This window comes from Bubalus bubalis, chromosome 9 (genome assembly GCF_019923935.1).
Source record: "Bubalus bubalis isolate 160015118507 breed Murrah chromosome 9, NDDB_SH_1, whole genome shotgun sequence".
NCBI lineage: Eukaryota > Metazoa > Chordata > Mammalia > Artiodactyla > Bovidae > Bubalus > Bubalus bubalis.
Window position 1 is genome coordinate 52,587,183 of NC_059165.1, and position 18,514 is coordinate 52,605,696.

At 47.1% G+C, this 18,514-nt stretch overlaps 1 protein-coding gene across 2 annotated transcripts in view; it reads left to right on the top strand.

The window, feature by feature from the left end:
• DPYSL3 (dihydropyrimidinase like 3) overlaps positions 1–16,374 on the top strand; it is a 117,891-nt gene extending 101,517 nt beyond the window's left edge. For both annotated transcript variants that reach the window (XM_006069398.3, XM_044947512.2), the window contains exons 9-14: positions 3,553–3,709; positions 4,392–4,533; positions 6,396–6,566; positions 7,987–8,166; positions 11,753–11,915; positions 13,167–16,374. In XM_006069398.3, the coding sequence (XP_006069460.3) occupies positions 3,553–3,709; positions 4,392–4,533; positions 6,396–6,566; positions 7,987–8,166; positions 11,753–11,915; positions 13,167–13,255 (902 nt within the window). In that variant the 3' untranslated portion in view covers positions 13,256–16,374. The remainder of the gene's footprint in view (positions 1–3,552; positions 3,710–4,391; positions 4,534–6,395; positions 6,567–7,986; positions 8,167–11,752; positions 11,916–13,166) is intronic.
• The last annotated feature ends 2,140 nt before the right edge of the window (positions 16,375–18,514 follow it).

Consider the following 18,514-nt stretch of genomic DNA (forward strand, 5'->3'; position numbering starts at 1 on the left):
TGATCTTTCACTGTCAGTTCATATTATCTGATCTTTATAAATGGACATATTAGTCAGGATTATATCAAGTGCAGCAGTCAGAATCCCAGCCAAACGGACTTAAACAATTATTGGCTGAAGGTGTTTTAGGCGTGGCTGGATCAAGGGATTTAAACAATACTATTACGGCTCTGTCACTCTTACGCCTTTCTGGACTCTGCTTTCTTCTCTTTTGGCTTTATCTTCAGTATGAACAGTGACAAGCTAAAAGCTGCTGTTGTCCTCCACAGTTGGTGGGGGCATGATGAAGGAGTGGAGAATGTCTTTTCCAACAGCTCAAGCCAAAGTCCCCAGAAAGACTGACATTGCCTTGGCTTAGGGCGTGGGTTCATCTCTGAACCAGTATCTGCTCCTGAGATGGTATAATTGGCCAGCGTTGAGGGGAGGGAGTGCAGGGGTTCCCACCCCCTGAGCCATGCAGGTCAGCACAGGTTATTTCAGAGCGGGTGTTGAATGGGTCTGCATACGATATCCAGCTACGGTATGGCTGTCATGACCCCAAGCTCTGTAATCCAGACCTTCTGATGTGTGCTTCCTTCCTCCATGGCTGCTAACTTCGCTTCCGGTGCTCACCTTGTGCCAAGCTCAAGTTTATCTTCATTTCAAAGCTTGGTTTCTTGCTCCCTGTTGTCCTCAGTGGCACCTTAATGGGCCCACTAGTGAAGAGAGTTTATTGAGACCTAGGGGCCATAGGGGTTTGTGTTTAGTTGCTAGGGAGGATTTCCTAGGCCCGGCTATATGATCATGCCCGCCGTGTGCCGGTCGGGAGACCCACGATGAGTGACTCATTTCCCAAACTCAGAACTGGTCTGTGAAACGCCACATGTGAGTGTCTGAGGGGGATAAAAATAGTCCCAGCTGACTGATGGCCAAGTGTGTGGCTGCCCGGCCTTCCGGCAGAGGAGACCCTTTTCTTCTGGGAAGGGAAGCTTCCTAATTGCCCTGACAGCCTTTCTAGCTGGCTGATTCCGGGTCACCGCCTGCCTTACCCTGCTCACAGGAAGCCTGCTGGTTCTCTCTTGGCTTCTAAGTGTCTCCATATGATAACGGCGTGGCTGCTCCACTGGGTATGAGTCATCGGGACAGAACCAGGAGAGCAGGAGAGCAGTCCAGTGCTCCTTACCCAGTCTTCAAGAAGGGAAAAAAGGAAAAAGGAGAAGTGATCCCTGGTAGTGGGGACTACTGTGCTTCCAATGCAGGGGGAACAAGTTCTATCCCTGGTCGGGGAACTAAGATCCCACCTGCCATGGAGCCAAAAAAAGAAAGGAAAAGAAAAGTTCACGGAGGACACCCCCACACCTCTCCCCCTGGCCACCTACCATCCTCACCCTCCTGTGCCTCCTGCTGGTGGCTACATCCAGCCTGGGACCCATTCTTGGATGACCTGGGGGCTTCAAAGACAGGGTGTTTCAATTGTATGCCGAGTCTTGTTTTAAATTTCATGTAGAAAAATTCTCCATCCTTAGCCTTTTGGATCATAACTCTAGCAAGGAGAACTAGTACAGCTTGGTCTCCAAGGTGAAAGGAAGGCATCACTTTAGTGATGAAAGACTGGCTGCTGAGATTGAAGCCAATAAACATGTCGTGAACTGTCATCCTCAGGGAAAGTCAGGAGCATTCAGAGTGAGAAGACAGAGTATGGCGGGATTCATTCTTCCCTCTGGACCAGAGGACTTTAAGTCCTAGGGTGTTTAATCCCCAAGTGCTCTGCGGCATGTCTGCCTGGCTGCTCAGAATCAACATTAGGAATTTCAGTTTAGTGAGGGCCAACGCCATGCCTTGCACTGAGAGAACTACTATTGTCCTGTAGAACTCACGAAGGACCCTGAGAATTTGGCATTTGTTGTTGCCATTTTTCCAGTGAGAAAATTGAAGCCCATCTTGTCCAGAATCTCCCAGCTGGGAGAGGTAGACTCCAAAGCCAGCTGTAGTAAATTACTATCTGTGCTTATTCTAGTCTTCCGTCTAAAGATAGTCCAAAGGGAGAGGCGTCCACATTTAAGTTTTTATTTCTCATAATGGTATTTGAGTGCTTGCTTTTCATTTCTTCATTTCTTTGTTGCTTTAGTTTGGTAAATATTTTTGGAGAGCCCTTGAAATTCTCATTGGTCCTGTGTGGATCCTTCTCACTACCATCCCAAGGAGCAGGACTATCTTGTGGGGATCATTGCTGTTGCGTCCTTATTTTGCACGTGGCAGACATTGCAAGTCAATCATGAGTGTTCTCTAGTGAGACCAGAGCATATTTAGAATTCTTCCCAATACAGGCAACCAAAACCATTTGATTGGAGTGGAAGCAAGGCAAAACCTGTAGTCTTGGCCATAGAGCCTTCTTAGATGTCCATCTTGTGGGGAACCTGACTGTGGAAGACGGAGGACCAAACTTAAAGAAGCCGAGGGCTGCACCAGCATCTTTAGCCCAAGAATCTGGCACAAAGACACTTGGTACCAACCCACCCTCTATGAGATGGCATTTGCCTTCTGTATCACCATCCCTTCTTTAAGAAGCTCAGCTTAGGTCAGTATGTGTTCCAATATCCTTCCTCTTGTCTTCTGGTTTGGGCATTTCAGCCCCACATTTTCGAAAACAGGGTCCTAGAAGCCAGCTTCATCTTTGCTGTGTCCCAGCTTGTTGGGTGTCCTTGAGCAAATTCCCTTGTTGCCATAGGTGAGGGAGTAACAAACATGATGGAAGAAAGATCATGAGGCCTGTCATCCATGGGAATGGGTTTTACTTGGTGGAGCCAAAGCGTGTCCATGCAGCAGCAGAATCTAGCAGTTCCCAGTGACGTGGGCACATATGGGGCTTTGGACTCTACAGTGGAAAGGAGTATGAGGCGTAAAGAAATCACTTTTCCTTAGCATCTCCCAAGTGCCAGACACTCTGTGTATGCCAAACCCTTCATTTTCACAAGGCTGGGAAGTAGACATTGTCTTATGTCATCAATTCCAGGACTGATTTATTCCACATTTTCACATTTCTGAAATGGGGATGAATCTTGTAGTTAATGTATATATTTTTTCGTTTCAAATTTTAATTTACCTGAAAATTTGAAAAGAAATGCTGCATCTTGGGCTTCCCAGGTGGCTCAATGGTAAAGAATCTGCCTGCCAATGCAGGAGACATGGGTTCAATCCCTGGGTCAGAAAGATTTCCCTGGAGAAGGAAATGGCAGTCCATTCCAGTTTTCTTGCCTGGAAAATCCCATTGACAGAGGGGCCTGGTGGGCTACAGTCCGTGGGGTCACAAAGAGTCGGACACGACTGAGCCATTGAGCATGAATGCATGCTGCATCTTGCAACTAGTGGCTTCTACCAAATATAAAATTGTTCCCATTTAGAAGATAGAAAAGCAAAGGCTTAGAAAAGCTGGGAATGTGCACTTGAACCCCACCTGCCTGACTTCAGAGCAACATCTTTGAGAATGCTGAGTAGGGACCATGATTATCTAAGCCCATCCCAGGGCAGCACATACATTATGCAAACCTATTGCCTCTCACCCTCCCCTTCCAGGAAACGTGGTCTTTGGTGAGCCCATCACTGCCAGCCTGGGCACGGATGGGACCCATTACTGGAGCAAGAACTGGGCCAAGGCGGCTGCGTTTGTGACATCCCCACCTCTGAGTCCTGACCCGACCACTCCAGACTACATCAACTCCTTGCTGGCCAGGTTGGTGCAGAATGACAAGGAGTGGGTGTTGCGTGGAGACGTCTTGGGGCCAGTGGAATGAGGACCAGGGCCACCCATCCATCAGCTAGACTAGAGTCTGCCTTGAGAAAAGCAAATCAGGAATTCCCCTGCAGTGCTGAGCACAGACAATGGGCTCTCCGCCATTGTATTTTAAAAGATACTCCAGTAATCATTTTAGTAATGGTAACATATTGTATGCCAAGAACTAGGGTGAGATTACACACGTGATCTCATTGTTCCTTACAACAAACATCACCCTGAGTGAGGAACTATCAGCACTATTTTACAGATTGAGCAATTGAAGGTCCAGGAGACAAAAAATCACTTCCCTAGTTTTAACAGCTGGTCATGAGGACCACCGAACCAAAATTATAGGGAGACTCTTTTGCTGCTGCCCGCTATGGATAAGTCCCATCACTCGTCTGGGTCCCTTTTTTACTGTTACATAAGAAGTGATCTAATCCACTCCCCTCATTTTCCAGATGGGGTAACTGAGTCCCAGGGAGTGGAAAAAATCACCTAAGTTCACAGTTGGCAAGAGGGAGGGGAAGGATTCCAAACTCAATGCACAGCGCTCCACATCCTTACCCTAGACCCTTGTTTCTGGGCCACTGGGGAGCCTCTAGTCTCCTTGTTCACATGGATCTCTTTCCTCGGCCAGTGGAGACCTGCAGCTCTCCGGGAGTGCCCACTGCACCTTCAGCACTGCCCAGAAAGCCATCGGGAAGGACAACTTCACCGCCATTCCCGAGGGCACCAACGGTGTGGAGGAGCGCATGTCTGTCATCTGGGACAAGGCTGTGGTGAGGATGGAGGTCACAGGAGGGCAGCTGAGGCCAGATCAGAGTGTCCTGCTCCTTGCTCCTCTTCACCCCTGGGGGCGCTGGGTGTGCAGATGAGGCCTCATACCTGCCCAGGTATCTCTGGAACCAGGTGGTTTGTGAATGTCCCTTCTAGAGTGATGAGTCCCGAGGGCTGGGTTCTGAGGAGGCCTCCTAGATTGTGAAGGACTACGAATCAGGTGGTGCTAGTGGTAAAGAATCCGCCTGTCAACGCAGGAGACGTAAGAGACGCGGGTTCCATCCCTGGGTTGGGAAGATCCCCTGGAGAACAGCCTGGCAACCCACTCCAGTACTCTCACCTGGAGAATCCCATGGACAGAGGAGCCTGGCGAGCTATAGTCCATAGGGTCGCAAAGAGTCAGAGAGGACTGAAGCAACTTAGCGTGTATGCACATGGACCAGAAACACATCCTTCATCTGATGGTGCGAATAAAGGATTGGCTGTAATCCTTTGACATGATAGGCGAGGGGTCTGTGACCAAGACTCACGTCATTTGCTCACCAAGGACGCCCTGCACTGGGCTGTGTGGTCATCCAAACTGTACAGGTAATTGTCAAAGTCTTCTGGCAAAGTGGTGTGGTTTTACTTTCCTTGTTAACATCACAGAAGCTGACAAAAAACCCATGCAAATGAAGTCACTTCCTAAGATTTGACTAACCTTTATAAAACTCATTATTAAGTTGATCACTTCCCTCTGTTTTATATAAAACATCCTAGACACTCATTTCAGAGCCAAATAAAATACACATCTACACCATGTAATCCAAGTTTCCTTTTTTTTCCCCCTCTTGGTTCTCAGGAAGGTCAAAACTAGATTTTAAACTAAATTCTTATTTCCTTACCCAAGATTTTTGTTTTGAAAAGGGGGAAAGTATAAGTATTTTTGTCTCTTCTCATATAAACTTAGGTTTTTTTCATCTTTTCTTACATTGTTATGTATTTATGAGTGTCTGTGTATATATATTTATTTTGGCACTATCTGGAACTGCTAAAAGGTAATACATATCTTAAAATTACTCACATGATACCTGCTGAATAAAGAACACTTGGAAACCACAGAAAAGTTCACACATAAAAAAAAAAAAATCACTCAGAATTCCACAACCCAGGGATAACCATTGTTTTCATTTGGACAAGGTTCCTCCATATTTATTGGGTGCCTATGCAAATAGAAATATCTAAAATATGGGCTCACAGTTACATTTGCTTTTACTTTGAAATCTCTATAATGCCTTTTGGAGTTAGAAGGGATAAATAAGTAAGTAAATGTATGTACATATCTGGAAAAAACATGCATACTTCCAGAGCAGTAAATTCCATTCTAAGCCATGCAGCCATGCATTTGTCCATTTTGTCTGGGTGATCCTGACAGCCCAGAGCTAGAGCTGATTCTGTAGCTCACTGGGTGGACTTCTGTGCTCACCACTTCTGAAGCCCCTCTTTGTATTTCTGGGCCTAAGCCCACCCAGTGAGCTACAGAATCACTGGAAGGACTGATGTTGAAGCTGAAACTCTTAATACTTTGGCCACCTGATATGAAGAGCTGACTCATTTGAAAAGACCCTGATGCTGGGAAAGATTGAGGGCAGGAGGAGAAGGGAACGACAGAACATGAGATGGTTAGATGGCATTACTGACTCAATGGACACGAGTTTGAGTAAACTCTGGGAATTGGTGATGGACAGGGAGCCCTGGCTTGCTGCAGTCCTTGGGGTCGCAAAGAGTCGGACACGACTGAGTGACTAAACTGAACTGAACTGTGGTCACCCTGCTCTGGACTCAGAAGCCCTGGAGGGACCATTGTGTGTGTATATTTTTACAGGCCACAGGGAAAATGGATGAAAACCAGTTTGTGGCCGTGACAAGCACAAATGCTGCCAAGATTTTCAATCTGTATCCTCGCAAGGGAAGAATATCCGTGGGCTCTGACAGTGACCTGGTGATCTGGGATCCAGATGCTGTCAAGATCGTCTCTGCCAAGAACCACCAGTCGGTACGGCCTGAGTGGGTGGGCATGGAGCAGACTGGGGAACATGGGTGGGGAACAGGGACAGGAGAGATGTGAGTTTGTGGTGAGCCAGGGTAATGGGGCGAGGATGTGTTGCAATAACCAATCATCCTGAATTCCCAGGGATATAAAACCTCAGCAGTTTATTTCTCACTTCTGCTTTGCAAAATGGGTGGGCAGAGAAGAGGGGCTCTGCCCATTACAGTCACTCAGGGCAGGGGCCTGTATTGACACCCTCTCTACCTGCGCTATATGACTGCTGAGCCCGGGGCCGGGACGTGGCCCTGAAAGCTTTCCCAGGACGTCACTTCCTCTCCCCCTGCACTGGCCAAAGCCAGGACTGTGGGCATACCTCACTCCAGGAGGGCCAGCAGTGCGATGATACCTGGTGCCCAGAAGGAGAAAGCACAGGAAAAAATCAGTCAACAGCTCTGATAACGTCCTCATGAGGAATTTCATGTGGAAGATAGTAGTTAAAGCCTAGTACCCTTGTGGCTCAGTGGATAAGACGCCTCTTGCAATGCAGAAGATGTGGGTTTGATCCCTGGGTCGGGAAGATTCCCCTGGAGAAGGAAATGGCGACCCACTCCAGTATTCTTGCCTGGAGAATCCCATGGCCAGAGGAGCCTGGTGGGCTACAGTCCACGGGGTCACAAGAGACAGACGTGACCACCATCACCACCCCTTGACAGATCGGGGCATAAAAATGTTTGTTAGGAAAATGTGTTTTCAAGCACTTACGTTTCAGGCGCTGTGTTTTTAATTTTTTGAATTTTTGTAACACTCTTGTCCAGGTGGCGCTTTTATTATCCCCACTTTTTAGATAAAGAAGGAGAGATACAGAGAGATTAAATAATGCAGCAAGTAAATGTGAAGCTAGGATTCAAACCCAGATAACTTGACTCCAAACCAATATCCTTAACCCTTTGCAACAGTGCCTTGCTCTTACTGAATAAAGGAGGAAGGTAGGGGAAAAGCCCATTTTGGGTGGTAGTGGCCATTGCTTAAACATTGTGTCAAATCACATTATTGAATTTTGAGCTAGCAGAGACATAAGGGTTGTATAACCCATCCACCCAGTACAAGACAGCATATACACCATTGCTGCCAGTTACTCACCTTCTCTTTGAACAGTGCCAGTGACAAAAATTTACTTCCATGTGAGGACGCTACAAAAGATTGGATGCTTCTCTTCATCAGGAAGCCCACTCTTAGCAAGCATCTGTCTCCCGAGGTCTCGGCCCACTGAAAGGTTGCAGACAGTTTGTAAGCTGTTCCCAGCTTACCTGTTGAATCAGTTCCTAGGGATGCTAAAGGCGGGATCCCAAGCCCAGGAGAACTGTGTTTCTCTTTCTTTCCCCACTATACCCATAACCAAGGCTTCGCCCCTCACCCCTGTCTCTAGGCTGCAGAGTACAACATCTTTGAAGGCATGGAGCTGCGCGGGGCTCCTCTGGTGGTCATCTGCCAGGGCAAGATCATGCTGGAAGATGGCAATCTGCATGTGACCCAGGGGGCTGGCCGCTTCATCCCCTGCAGCCCCTTCTCGGACTACGTCTACAAGCGCATTAAAGCCCGGAGGAAGGTGAGAAGCAGGTGGAGCCCAGAGGTGGGGGAAAGGGCTCTGTGACCCATTCAGCACAGGTGTAGGAACCACTAGATGGGGAGGGGGTCTGTTTGCTCTGCTGCTGCTAAGTCGCTTCAGTCGTGTCCGACTCTGTGCAACCCCATAGATGGAAGCCCACCAGGCTCCCCCGTCCCTGGGATTCTCCAGGCAAGAACACTGAATTGGGTTGCCATTTCCTTCTCCAATGCATGAAAGTGAAAAGTGAAAGTGAAGTCGCTCAGTCGTGTCCGACTCTTGCGACCCCATGGACTGCAGCCTACCGGGCCCGGCCATCCATGGGATTTTCCAGGCAAGAGTACTGGAGTGGGGTGCCATCGCCTTCTCTGCTGTGTGCTCTAGATCCTCCCAAAGAGATTCACAGCAAAGGTCTCTTCCCAAAGGACAATTGCACAGATTTAATGGACTGAAATCCATTTTATAAAAGGGGGTTTCAAAAACGTTCTTAGTTAAAGAAAGCTTTTTTCCAACAATTTCTCCTCATCTTTAGAGTGCTTTTTCTCAAAGTAGTATTGAAGTATTTTAATAATTCAAAATAATTCTGTATATATTTTTAAAAAATAATTTACTCTTTAAGGCTTACAACAAGAACCAGCAGACCACGCCCACCCCTCCGTGTCTTGTATCCCATCTTGTATCTACCTGGTGTCGAACCATCCATTGGGGCAAATGTTTATAACTCTTAGCAAGTTTTGTAGTTCAAATAAAATCTTACTTATGCCCCTGATTTCACAGATAAATAGATAGGTAGATACACACACAATAGGTAGGCAGATACACTCACGTGTACATGTTTATGTATATGTCTACCTGCCCCACTACCTCCCTACACATTACAGACAGGGTAGCTCTGGTTGATGGAGGGATGAGGCCCAGAACTCTGTTTGGCTCCCTCTCCTATCCCCGCACCATCCTCTAGGTCACCTTCCTGTAGGGAAGCCTTAGGGCTCTGGGATTGTGAAATTTGAGCCCTAGTCCTGAGGACCTTGCCTTATAAAAGGGATAAAGTCTTCTGTGCACACGGTTTGGTGGGGCGGGGTGGGGGGGATGGTCAGGGGGGAGGAGGCAGGGGATGCACTTTGTAAATCAGTGTGGGCCAGGCTGGACCCAAACTCACTTCCATGTCTGGACCCACGCAGGGGTCTTCAACCTACTTGCAGAGCACATGGGCTGGGAAACTGGCTCTGAGAGGGAGGTTGGATATTGCTTTCGGTTCACACCTTGTGACAGCGTGAACAAAGCAGGACCGGACAGAGGGATGCCTGAATGCAGTTACAACCAAGGCCTCAGCTGGACTGGTCTTGAAAGGAGTCTGGGCCTTATAATCACTCCCTCTGCTCCCTCACCCTCCCACCCCGGCCCCAGGCAGAGTGTGAGGCTTTGGGCCAAGCGGCTCTCTCCATCTGAGGGCAGTTCTTGGGTGTGAGTCCAGTGAGACCTTCCTGTTGCCAGCACCCCCGGCAGCTGGCAGAACATGGGATGGGGCCTGGGAACAGGAAGTGAGTGCCCTTCGTGATATCATTAGAGAGAAGCTCCCAGAAACTCGGTATGTCAGTGTCCTGCCCAACTCCTAGATGCCAGTGAGTACAGTAAGTGGTCATCTAGCCTTGTGTGGATGTTTGCAGCACCAGGGGCCTCCCCATCTCATGAGGCAGCTGGCCAGCCTTGTCTGAGAACCAATTTCTTTTTTTTCCTGTTTTTGTTTTTACATGTAATGGTTTATTGGAAGGTGAACCGATAATCCAACCAGTTATAAAAGCAAAAGCAGAGGATTCTAGAATTATGATGGAGACATAAGCATATATTGAAATAATCAGAATTCTGGGAAGCTAGCTACTTTTGTGCAGATAGCCCTAGCATGATATTAGTTGTTCATTTATTGAGCTCAGATTTGGAGAGTTCCTTCTAGTTTCAGACTCAGAGTTACTGAGGCAGTCACTGCGTAGAAGCCAGAGAGAATCCATTTTGTCCAGAGCCCCACGGGTGGCAGCAGCCTTATCCGTAGCCTCCATAGGAGCCTGCTGGGTTCAAGTCTGCCTCCCTGAAGCTCACTTCTGCTCCAGGCACCTGCAGAGAATGAGCTGAACCCACCTCTGAGCATCTCTGTGTTCCCAAAGTCATCTGCCCTTCATTCTAAATATCCCTGCAGCCTTTCACTATTCATTAATGATAGTGCTGCAAGTCCCTTTCCCATCCTTCTCTATGACTGATCGTTTTGAAGGTAGGTAACATGGAGTAGAATTCTACAGTCCATTTCTGGCCTAACAGAAAAGAGAAAGACACTCAGACATCCTATATATCAGCTTTGTATTTCCATGAATGTGACTTTGCCTCTGGATCCCAAGAAATGTTGATGAAATACAGTTATTGGTCAAGGTTTTGAAGGAGTACAGATGTAGTCATCCTCTTAGCGGAATCCTGAGCATCTGCAAATTTGATGAGCTTTGCCTCTGCACCTGTACCTGAGTCACTGACAGGAGAGGGGCGGCTCTGTGTGACTCCGTGGAGTCTTACGATGGGCTGCCTGTGCTGTCAGGCTCTCTGGTGGCCTGTCCTCGTTGCCTCACCTCTGGCCAATGATAAGAAATAGGTGAAGGTTGCATGCTGGCTGTTATGCTGCCTTGGGTGGTCTTGCAGTGTTTGCATGATAGACTGTGAGTGCCTTTGAGGGAGGCAGTCTGTTTCATGTGAAACCATGAGCCCTCGTCACACCATGCCTGGCACAGAGCATGCAGGTGGGTGGTGTTGCTGGTGGGCTCCACGGTCCCAGGGCAAGCACACAGCCACAACCAGAGGCCAGTGGGTCAGACCCTGTAAGCTGCTTCTTCTGATCTGTGCTGAGGAGCATGAGGATGAAGCCCCCACCGGGACACATCCCTGCCAGCAAGGACCTCGTCTCAAATTGCTACCCTTCCCACCCACTCGGCTCTGCCACCCAGGTGGTTCTTCTATTCATTAATGTTCACACTGTCGGTTTCCTGTGCTGAGAACTCTGCCATCGGGCCACCACTCTGCCTCCCCAGCCTCCTCCCTTTAAGGTCCCACACAAGCACCTCTGAACCTTCAGCTAGAACCTTTAGCTAGAAGCGGCCTTCACCCGCCACCTCCATGGTCACTCTATCACAACACCCACTTTGTTTTATACTGCTTCTCTTTTCCTTAAAATAACCTTTTAATTTTTCCCATTTCATTGAGATATCATTGACATGCAGCACAAACATAAGTTTGAGGTGTACAGCATAATGATTTGACTTACATGGAATGATTCCCACAATAAGTTTAGTGAACACCATCATCTCATAGATATAAAAAAATAGAAAAAACATTTTCCTCTCTTAGGGTTTACATTCTTAACAACTTTGATTTTTAATGGACAGCAGTGTTAAATACCTTTATCATGTTGTACACTGCATCCCTAGTACTGAAAAATAATATGATTATTTTCTAGCTCTCACTACACACACTTGATTCACTGCCTCATCTGTGCTGCCTGGAACAGACCCTTGGCTGTTGAAAAACTAAAGGGTGCCTTCTCTCTCTGCTGCAGATGGCGGACCTTCACGCCGTGCCAAGGGGCATGTACGATGGGCCGGTGTTCGACCTGACCACCACGCCCAAGGCGGGCACACCCGCCGGCTCCACCCGGGGCTCTCCCACGCGGCCCAACCCGCCGGTGAGGAACCTGCATCAGTCCGGATTTAGCCTGTCAGGTGAGTCGGGACAAGCTGATGGTTTGCTGAGCCAAAGAGAAGTCCTGGCGGGAAAGGAAGCCAAGGTTCAGCCAGATAGACCATCAGGATTGAAAGATGACCAGTTCTGCTTAGAGAGCACACCTGCTGGGGGCGGGGCGAGGGCGGGGCCGGACGGCATGGTTTCCTAATGAACTGGGTATGACTTTCTGCCTTAGATTGGGTGAGCTCCACAGTATATTTTGTTTCCATTGCCCAGGTTAATAGATAATTTTTATGCTCAAATTGCAATAGCTTCTTCCAGCCTAGGATTTTATTTATCTTCTCCCTTTCCTTGTCATAATAATAATGCTAGCAACAGCTACAAACATTTACCATGGCTTAGCTATATCATGAATCTTTAAGAACTCTCTGATGTTCTTAGAAAATGTTCAACTGCTCCATAACCATAGTGTAGATAACCAGTAAGTGTAGATTTGCATCTCTCTGATGAAAACTTTGAAGTGAGGTAAGTGAGATAATAAGAGAAAGGCACATGTAAAGGGACAAGTGTGGGGAAGAAGTGCGAGAAATGGGAAAACAGGGAGGAAAAGATATAAGTGGGGCAGAGGGGAGGAAGACGGAGGAAAAATGCTAAAACTTGAGGTGACAGTATCAGAGATCACATATGCTAGTTGCCTGAAATTTTTCAGTGTTTTTGCCATGTTTCAGTGCTCCCTGACTACTGTCATGCCTAAGCTTTTTTTTTTTTTTTTTTTTTTTTGTGGCTACTTTCTGAAAAAGGAGTGCATATTTCATTTTAGCTGTATCCCCAGGTCAGACCATCACCACTCCAACTTGTGAGACCCTCACAGGCAAGTTGCCTGATCTCGCACAGCCTCAGTCACCTCTTCTGTAAAATGGGGTAATAATAGTACCCCCTTCCAGGATCGTGATGAGGACTGAATGAGATGATCTGAGAAGCACTTCAGACTTGCTTATCACAGTGCACATGAGCAGCTGTTTTTCATATCACTTCCGTTGTTCTTTTTATTGTCATTGTTATGATGCAGAGTGTCTGATGAAATCCAATAAGAATCTGGCTTCTCCTGCAAAGGGTTGTTTTCAGGAGAGTGGGTACGGAAAGTCTGGACTACCTGACAGACTGAAATGGAAGTTTCTTGGGAGATGAGGAGGGCATTTACTATCTTATGCTCTTCAAATTAATCCATTTTCTCTCTTGTCCACACCCCCACCTCCCTTTATTCCCTGGGAATTTCTTGTCACCTGCAGGCACCCAAGTGGATGAGGGGGTCCGCTCGGCCAGCAAGCGCATCGTAGCGCCCCCTGGAGGGCGTTCTAACATCACATCCCTGAGTTAAGTGACCCCTCCCCCAAAGAGAGGGGCAGAAGCAAGAAGAGATTCTTTTGAAGCCAAAATGGTACACCAATATTTAAGAAGGAAAGCGAATCCAAACAGTTTCGATCTAAAGAATCAATAAGCCTCAAGCCTTATGTTTCTCCAATGTTAACGCTCGCTTGCCTAGCTTTACGAATATTGCTTTGATTTCTGTTGATGCATAGCCTGGATTTGTTTGACGCCCCTCCCCCCATTTACATGCATGCAATTGGGCCACTAAGGCAAAGCGTCTGCTATATAGTGTTGAGAGCGTGTGTAGTGCTGCATCTTACGACAAGGGGACAGACAAGCGGGGACGGCAGGAAAATGAACAAAAGGGACGCCGGTTATTTGGGGTGAGTGGGTGGTGGGAACCCAGAGCAAGGCGGAAGGCTCAGAGGGGCTGGGGTAGTGTGTGGACGGGGGAGGCGGGTGGGTGAGCATAGCGGGTCTTGTGTATTGTGTTGATGAAGTATGTTAATTTCCACGAAAGATGGCCGCTCGGGGCAGCCGGTACACCACCACGGGCCCCTGGGGTCCGCAGACCAGGAAGGCGATCTTCGGGCTCGGGACTCTGTCATGTCCTCTCCTAGTAGATTTTAGCCCTTGGAACATTTTATTAAAACACCAAAACCCAACCATTGCTTCCACCTTTTTGGTCGTGCCAGTGTTTGGTCGGGCCTCTTTCTCAGTGTTGCTTTCAAATTCTTCTCTTTCCTGGGTTGGGAACTAGGAGGAGAGAGCAGCAATGACCTTTCTCTTCCTCTTGCCCTCCCTGCCTCTTTGGTGCTTTTAAAAGGCAGCAGCTGGGAGGACAGCGCCGGCCGGGGCGGGGAGGGCTGCCGCACTTAAGTAACACCTCCCTCTAAACACCTGGCGATCACCTCTCAAGCTCATTAAATGGAGACAAGCAAGTGGCTTCTCAAGTTAGGCCTGGAGCTGAGGTGGACTTCTCTTGCCAGGGGTGAGTGATTCGCTTGCTCTCCTAAGATCCAGGCACATCTTTTATTGAATATGATTTTTTTTGGTTATTGTTGGAAATTTGTTTTCTTAGGTGTTCCCTAACTTTTATTACTAACAGAGAATCTCGGCTCATACGGGAGGCAGCAGAGTTGTGAGAAAGGCAGTCTGAAGCAAAAGGATCACGTTCTGTTGCCGTGGTTGTTTGTCAATTCTGAACCATCTCTTGCCATTTCCCTTAGCATATCCTGTGGGGAAACTTTTTGTTTCAGTACCAGAGTCTCCCAGTGAGTTTCCACGTGACATGAACGTAAAAGAAATTAGCCTAGTGTTAGCATTTGCCTTGTCGGTCAGACCTGAATGTCCAATTCCCTATCGTTCCATTTATGAAAATTCTGTTTTGGAGCAAGTTCGGTGATCCCGCTGAGGTCCATATTGCAGAGAAAACATATTCAACCCGGTATCAGACTTCTGTGCTTAGGGGCTCCAGCTGGTAGGTCCTGAAACCCCGTGAACTAAGTACTTTCAAGAAAAGAGCAAACACCTTTCAAGTGCTTAGGAGAAGCCATTATCTCTGCAGGTGTTAGTAAGTTGAAGACCAGAGAAGAAGGGGGTACATGGCTAAAAAGGAGTTTGGAAATAGCCAAGGAAGAGGATTTCCCTAGCAATGTACTTTTCTGTTCTAATCATGAAAAAGATTATTTCCTTTCATAAAAGGAGTCTTGCTGTTTTTAAGGCTTTTTTCATGGTGCCTTTATCTTAAGAGAAATTTAAGCGAAGGGGAGGTTGCAGCTCTTGATTTATATACTCAGAGATTTGGGGGCCTTTGGTAGAACTCAGAAGGACAGTTTTGCAGGCAGAGGGAGCTAGTCAGATCAGAAGCTTTCATATATACCTCATTGGCTGGGCTGTGCTTTAAGGTACATTGCAGTACCAGCCACAACCACCAGATGGAGGGAAAGACACATAAATGACTAGTCCAGGCATCCTCTTGTGTGCAGTCTGCTGCTCTTACCTAATCCCTGAGTCCTGCTCAGCCTCCCCACGACCTCTCTGTGCTTTGAAAATAAATCTTTCATGGCCAAATTGGCTCCGTTTAGGACTTCTGAATGAAACACTGAGCCAGAACTTTATATTCTGCACAATTTTTTTTTTTTTTCTGAAGGAACAACCCCTATATGCATTCATGATGGGCAACTTAACTGAGAAAGTCTCCCTGTCTTCACTTACTATTAGTAACTTTCCAAGCACAAAAATTTCTGAGAATTCCAAGAAAACTCCCAGTATATTGTTGACATTGAGTTCTGGTTCTTTGTTACTTAAGGTAAAATTTGTATTCGAATGTGCCCTGATCCATGAGACCCATCAAAGAGCTCTATCCAAAGGGTTTAGGAAGAGAACATGATGGTGAGCCACAGCCCTCTCAGGATTCGCTGGCATCTCATCTGAGGGTGGGAGGGCTTACTGGGTCTTCCGTCTCCTCCAAGCTTTCTTTGGCTGTCTCATCTCTTGGCCTGGCCCCTCTCTAAGAGGGGATGGCAATTATCTGGGCTTCTTTCTGGGATGGCCGCCATCTTTGGTAATTGAGAGGGTATTAGATAAATCAGCTACCCCCCCTAGAGATACTTCATCTAAGTTTTCTAAAGAGAGCAGGGCTGTAGTTATCCCAAAAGTGCGTTTCTTACAAGTCCAGTCATCCTCTGGCCTTTTCCTTTGTGACTCCACACAAAGAGTCATGTTCTGCCCCAAAGGCGTCCATTCCAAGCCTGGACTTGGGCTCCCCCGTGAGAAATCTTCCCAACAGCTTCTTGGCCCAAGCTTCCCAGACCTCCTCCCCTGGAACCTCCAGCTCGAGTCCCAGTGTACACGTGGGCTGTCCCAGGCAGCCAGCATCCCTTGTAAGTTCCCTCTTTGGAAATGGTGTGTGGGTGTTCAGTTCTGTGTCTGGTGACTATGAACAGACAGTGGCTCTCCCTGTGACCTGTGGTAGCTGTGAAGCAGCTCTGGAACGCCGAGAGCTGTTTGCTTTGAACCGTGAAGAAAACTGTGTTTTGAGTTTAGCTGAGATTAAGGGAAAAAAAAAAAAGTTCATCAAGTGACTGTTAATGTAAACCTGGTTATTAAAATAACTCTGAAACCACAGCCATCGTTGTCCAGCCTTCTTCCTTCTGTGTCGTTCCTGTCCACCTGAAATGTGACAAGTGCTTAAGAGAACGGACGCCGTTAGTAAGAGGGACATGTAATCCGTTACCCTGAGAAAATCCCAAGTTTCTCTTTTCAGTTGCACATGAGTTTTTGTTCTGGCCACAGAGGTAAATGACTATTATTGAAATGTTGGGGAATAACTAAATTTTTTAATGGGTCATCAAATTCAGCAATAATATAAAGGCATTGTCAACTGGGATAAACCTAGTTGAGTTCAGAACAGATCCTTAAAGGTTTGTTTTATTCTGTTTTGTTTTTTTGCCATTCCCTTAAAGCATTTCCTCTACTTCTAAAAGCCTGGACTTTGAGAAAAACTAAGCATGTGCCCAAGTATATTCTTTAGCAGACTGTTCCTAAGGAATCTAATGTGTATACTATAATAATTGGAGACATTTAAAGCATATGTTGTCAAGTTAAAGGCTCAGAAATTTTATATATTTCAAGTTACTGAACTCATGGTTCTGAACCCTTATGTATCACATTGTATTCCACCAGACCTGTTACACTAAACCCTTTTTTGGGGGAACAGTCCTGGATCCAATTAGAACTTGTGTAAGACATTTTTAATTGCAAATCTTAGATGCCTATTAAGAAAACTTTTTGGAAAAGATTTTTTAAAGTCTAGTATAACTGAAAACTTCAGGGATAGATTTGGGTAGACTGAAGCATAGCTGCATCTAGAACATTCTTTCTCTCCATCTCTTAGCCCTGTTTGCCTTTAGGAAGTGCTTCATTCTTAGGAAGGCTCATTCCACTTGGGAGCAAAACTGGCCATCAGCACCTCCAAGTTTGCACTTTACTTGATTAGCGATTTCTGGGGTGCAGGAGTGGGGTGGAGAGGCTCCTCGGATAGTTCCTGGCCAAGGAGGCTGATTTTGATTGGTCCGGCTTGGTCACATACTCCATTGTAGTTGGCATGGTGTGTGAGATCCTGGGATTGGCCACATCTGGTAACACACGGTCTCCAGAGCCACCCGAACCACATGGACTCTCAGTAACTCGAAGAAAATCAGTTTGTGATTTCAGAAGAGGGGGGCATGGAGTCTAGGAAAGAAAAGAGGTAGCCACGGTACCATTCTCAAGCTGCAGGGCACAGTATCTTAGTGTAGACTGGGGTAGGTGGGGCAGGGGATCAGGGAATGGTAGTTCCTGGTGCATTTTGTGTGTGATGAACACCCCACCTTGGTTTGGCAGAGCAGTGTCTTCAGGACAGGAGCTCGGAGTGATGATAACTTTTAACACAGAAGCTCAGAAACCACATCAGAAGTTCCTCTGTGCATATAAGGGGTTATTAAGTGTGACGTGCAAGGCTTCATGGTTAACAAGCTTTTGCCCACAATCCTGTTTTGTGGGTTGAACTCAAGACGGGTGAAACACCTCTCCCTGCTCATGATCGTGGCAGAATGGAGCTCTCCTTAGGATTAGCCTAGGTGTCAAGAGCAGGGTTAGCGCTTAAAATGAGCTCAGCTTGCAGGGCTCTAAAGGGGGTGAAGCAGGTTTTTTTTGTTTGTTTTTTTTTTTTTAAAGTTAGTGCAGTTCACACATTGACTTTCACACCTCTGCACGCTGGAGCTATTAGGGCTGAGTCATATCAGCCAGGTGGGGAATGAGAACACTGACTAGGAAAAACAAGGTCCCTCTGGCTTGAAAGAACTTTCTGGTATCAACTTTACTACCATCAGGTTCTCACAGTCAGTTCAGTCACTCAGTCATGTCCAACTCTTTGCAACCTCATGAATCACAGCACGCCAGGCCTCCCTGTCCATCATCAACTCCTGGAGTTCACTTCAAACTCATGTGCATCGAGTCGGTGATGCCATCCAGCCATCTCATCCTCTGTCGTCCCCTTCTCCTCCTGCTCCCAATCCCTCCCAGCATCAGGGTCTTTTCCAATGAGTCAGCTCTTCGCATGAGGTGGCCAAAGTATTGGAGTTTCAGCTTCAGCATCAGTCCTTCCAGTGAACACCCAGGACTGATTTCCTTTAGAATGGACTGGTTGGAGGAGGAAGGAAATGAGCAGGAAATGGAATGAAGGGGCCTCAGCAGCCTGCAGAAATGAGGTCGCGTCCTTAGGACA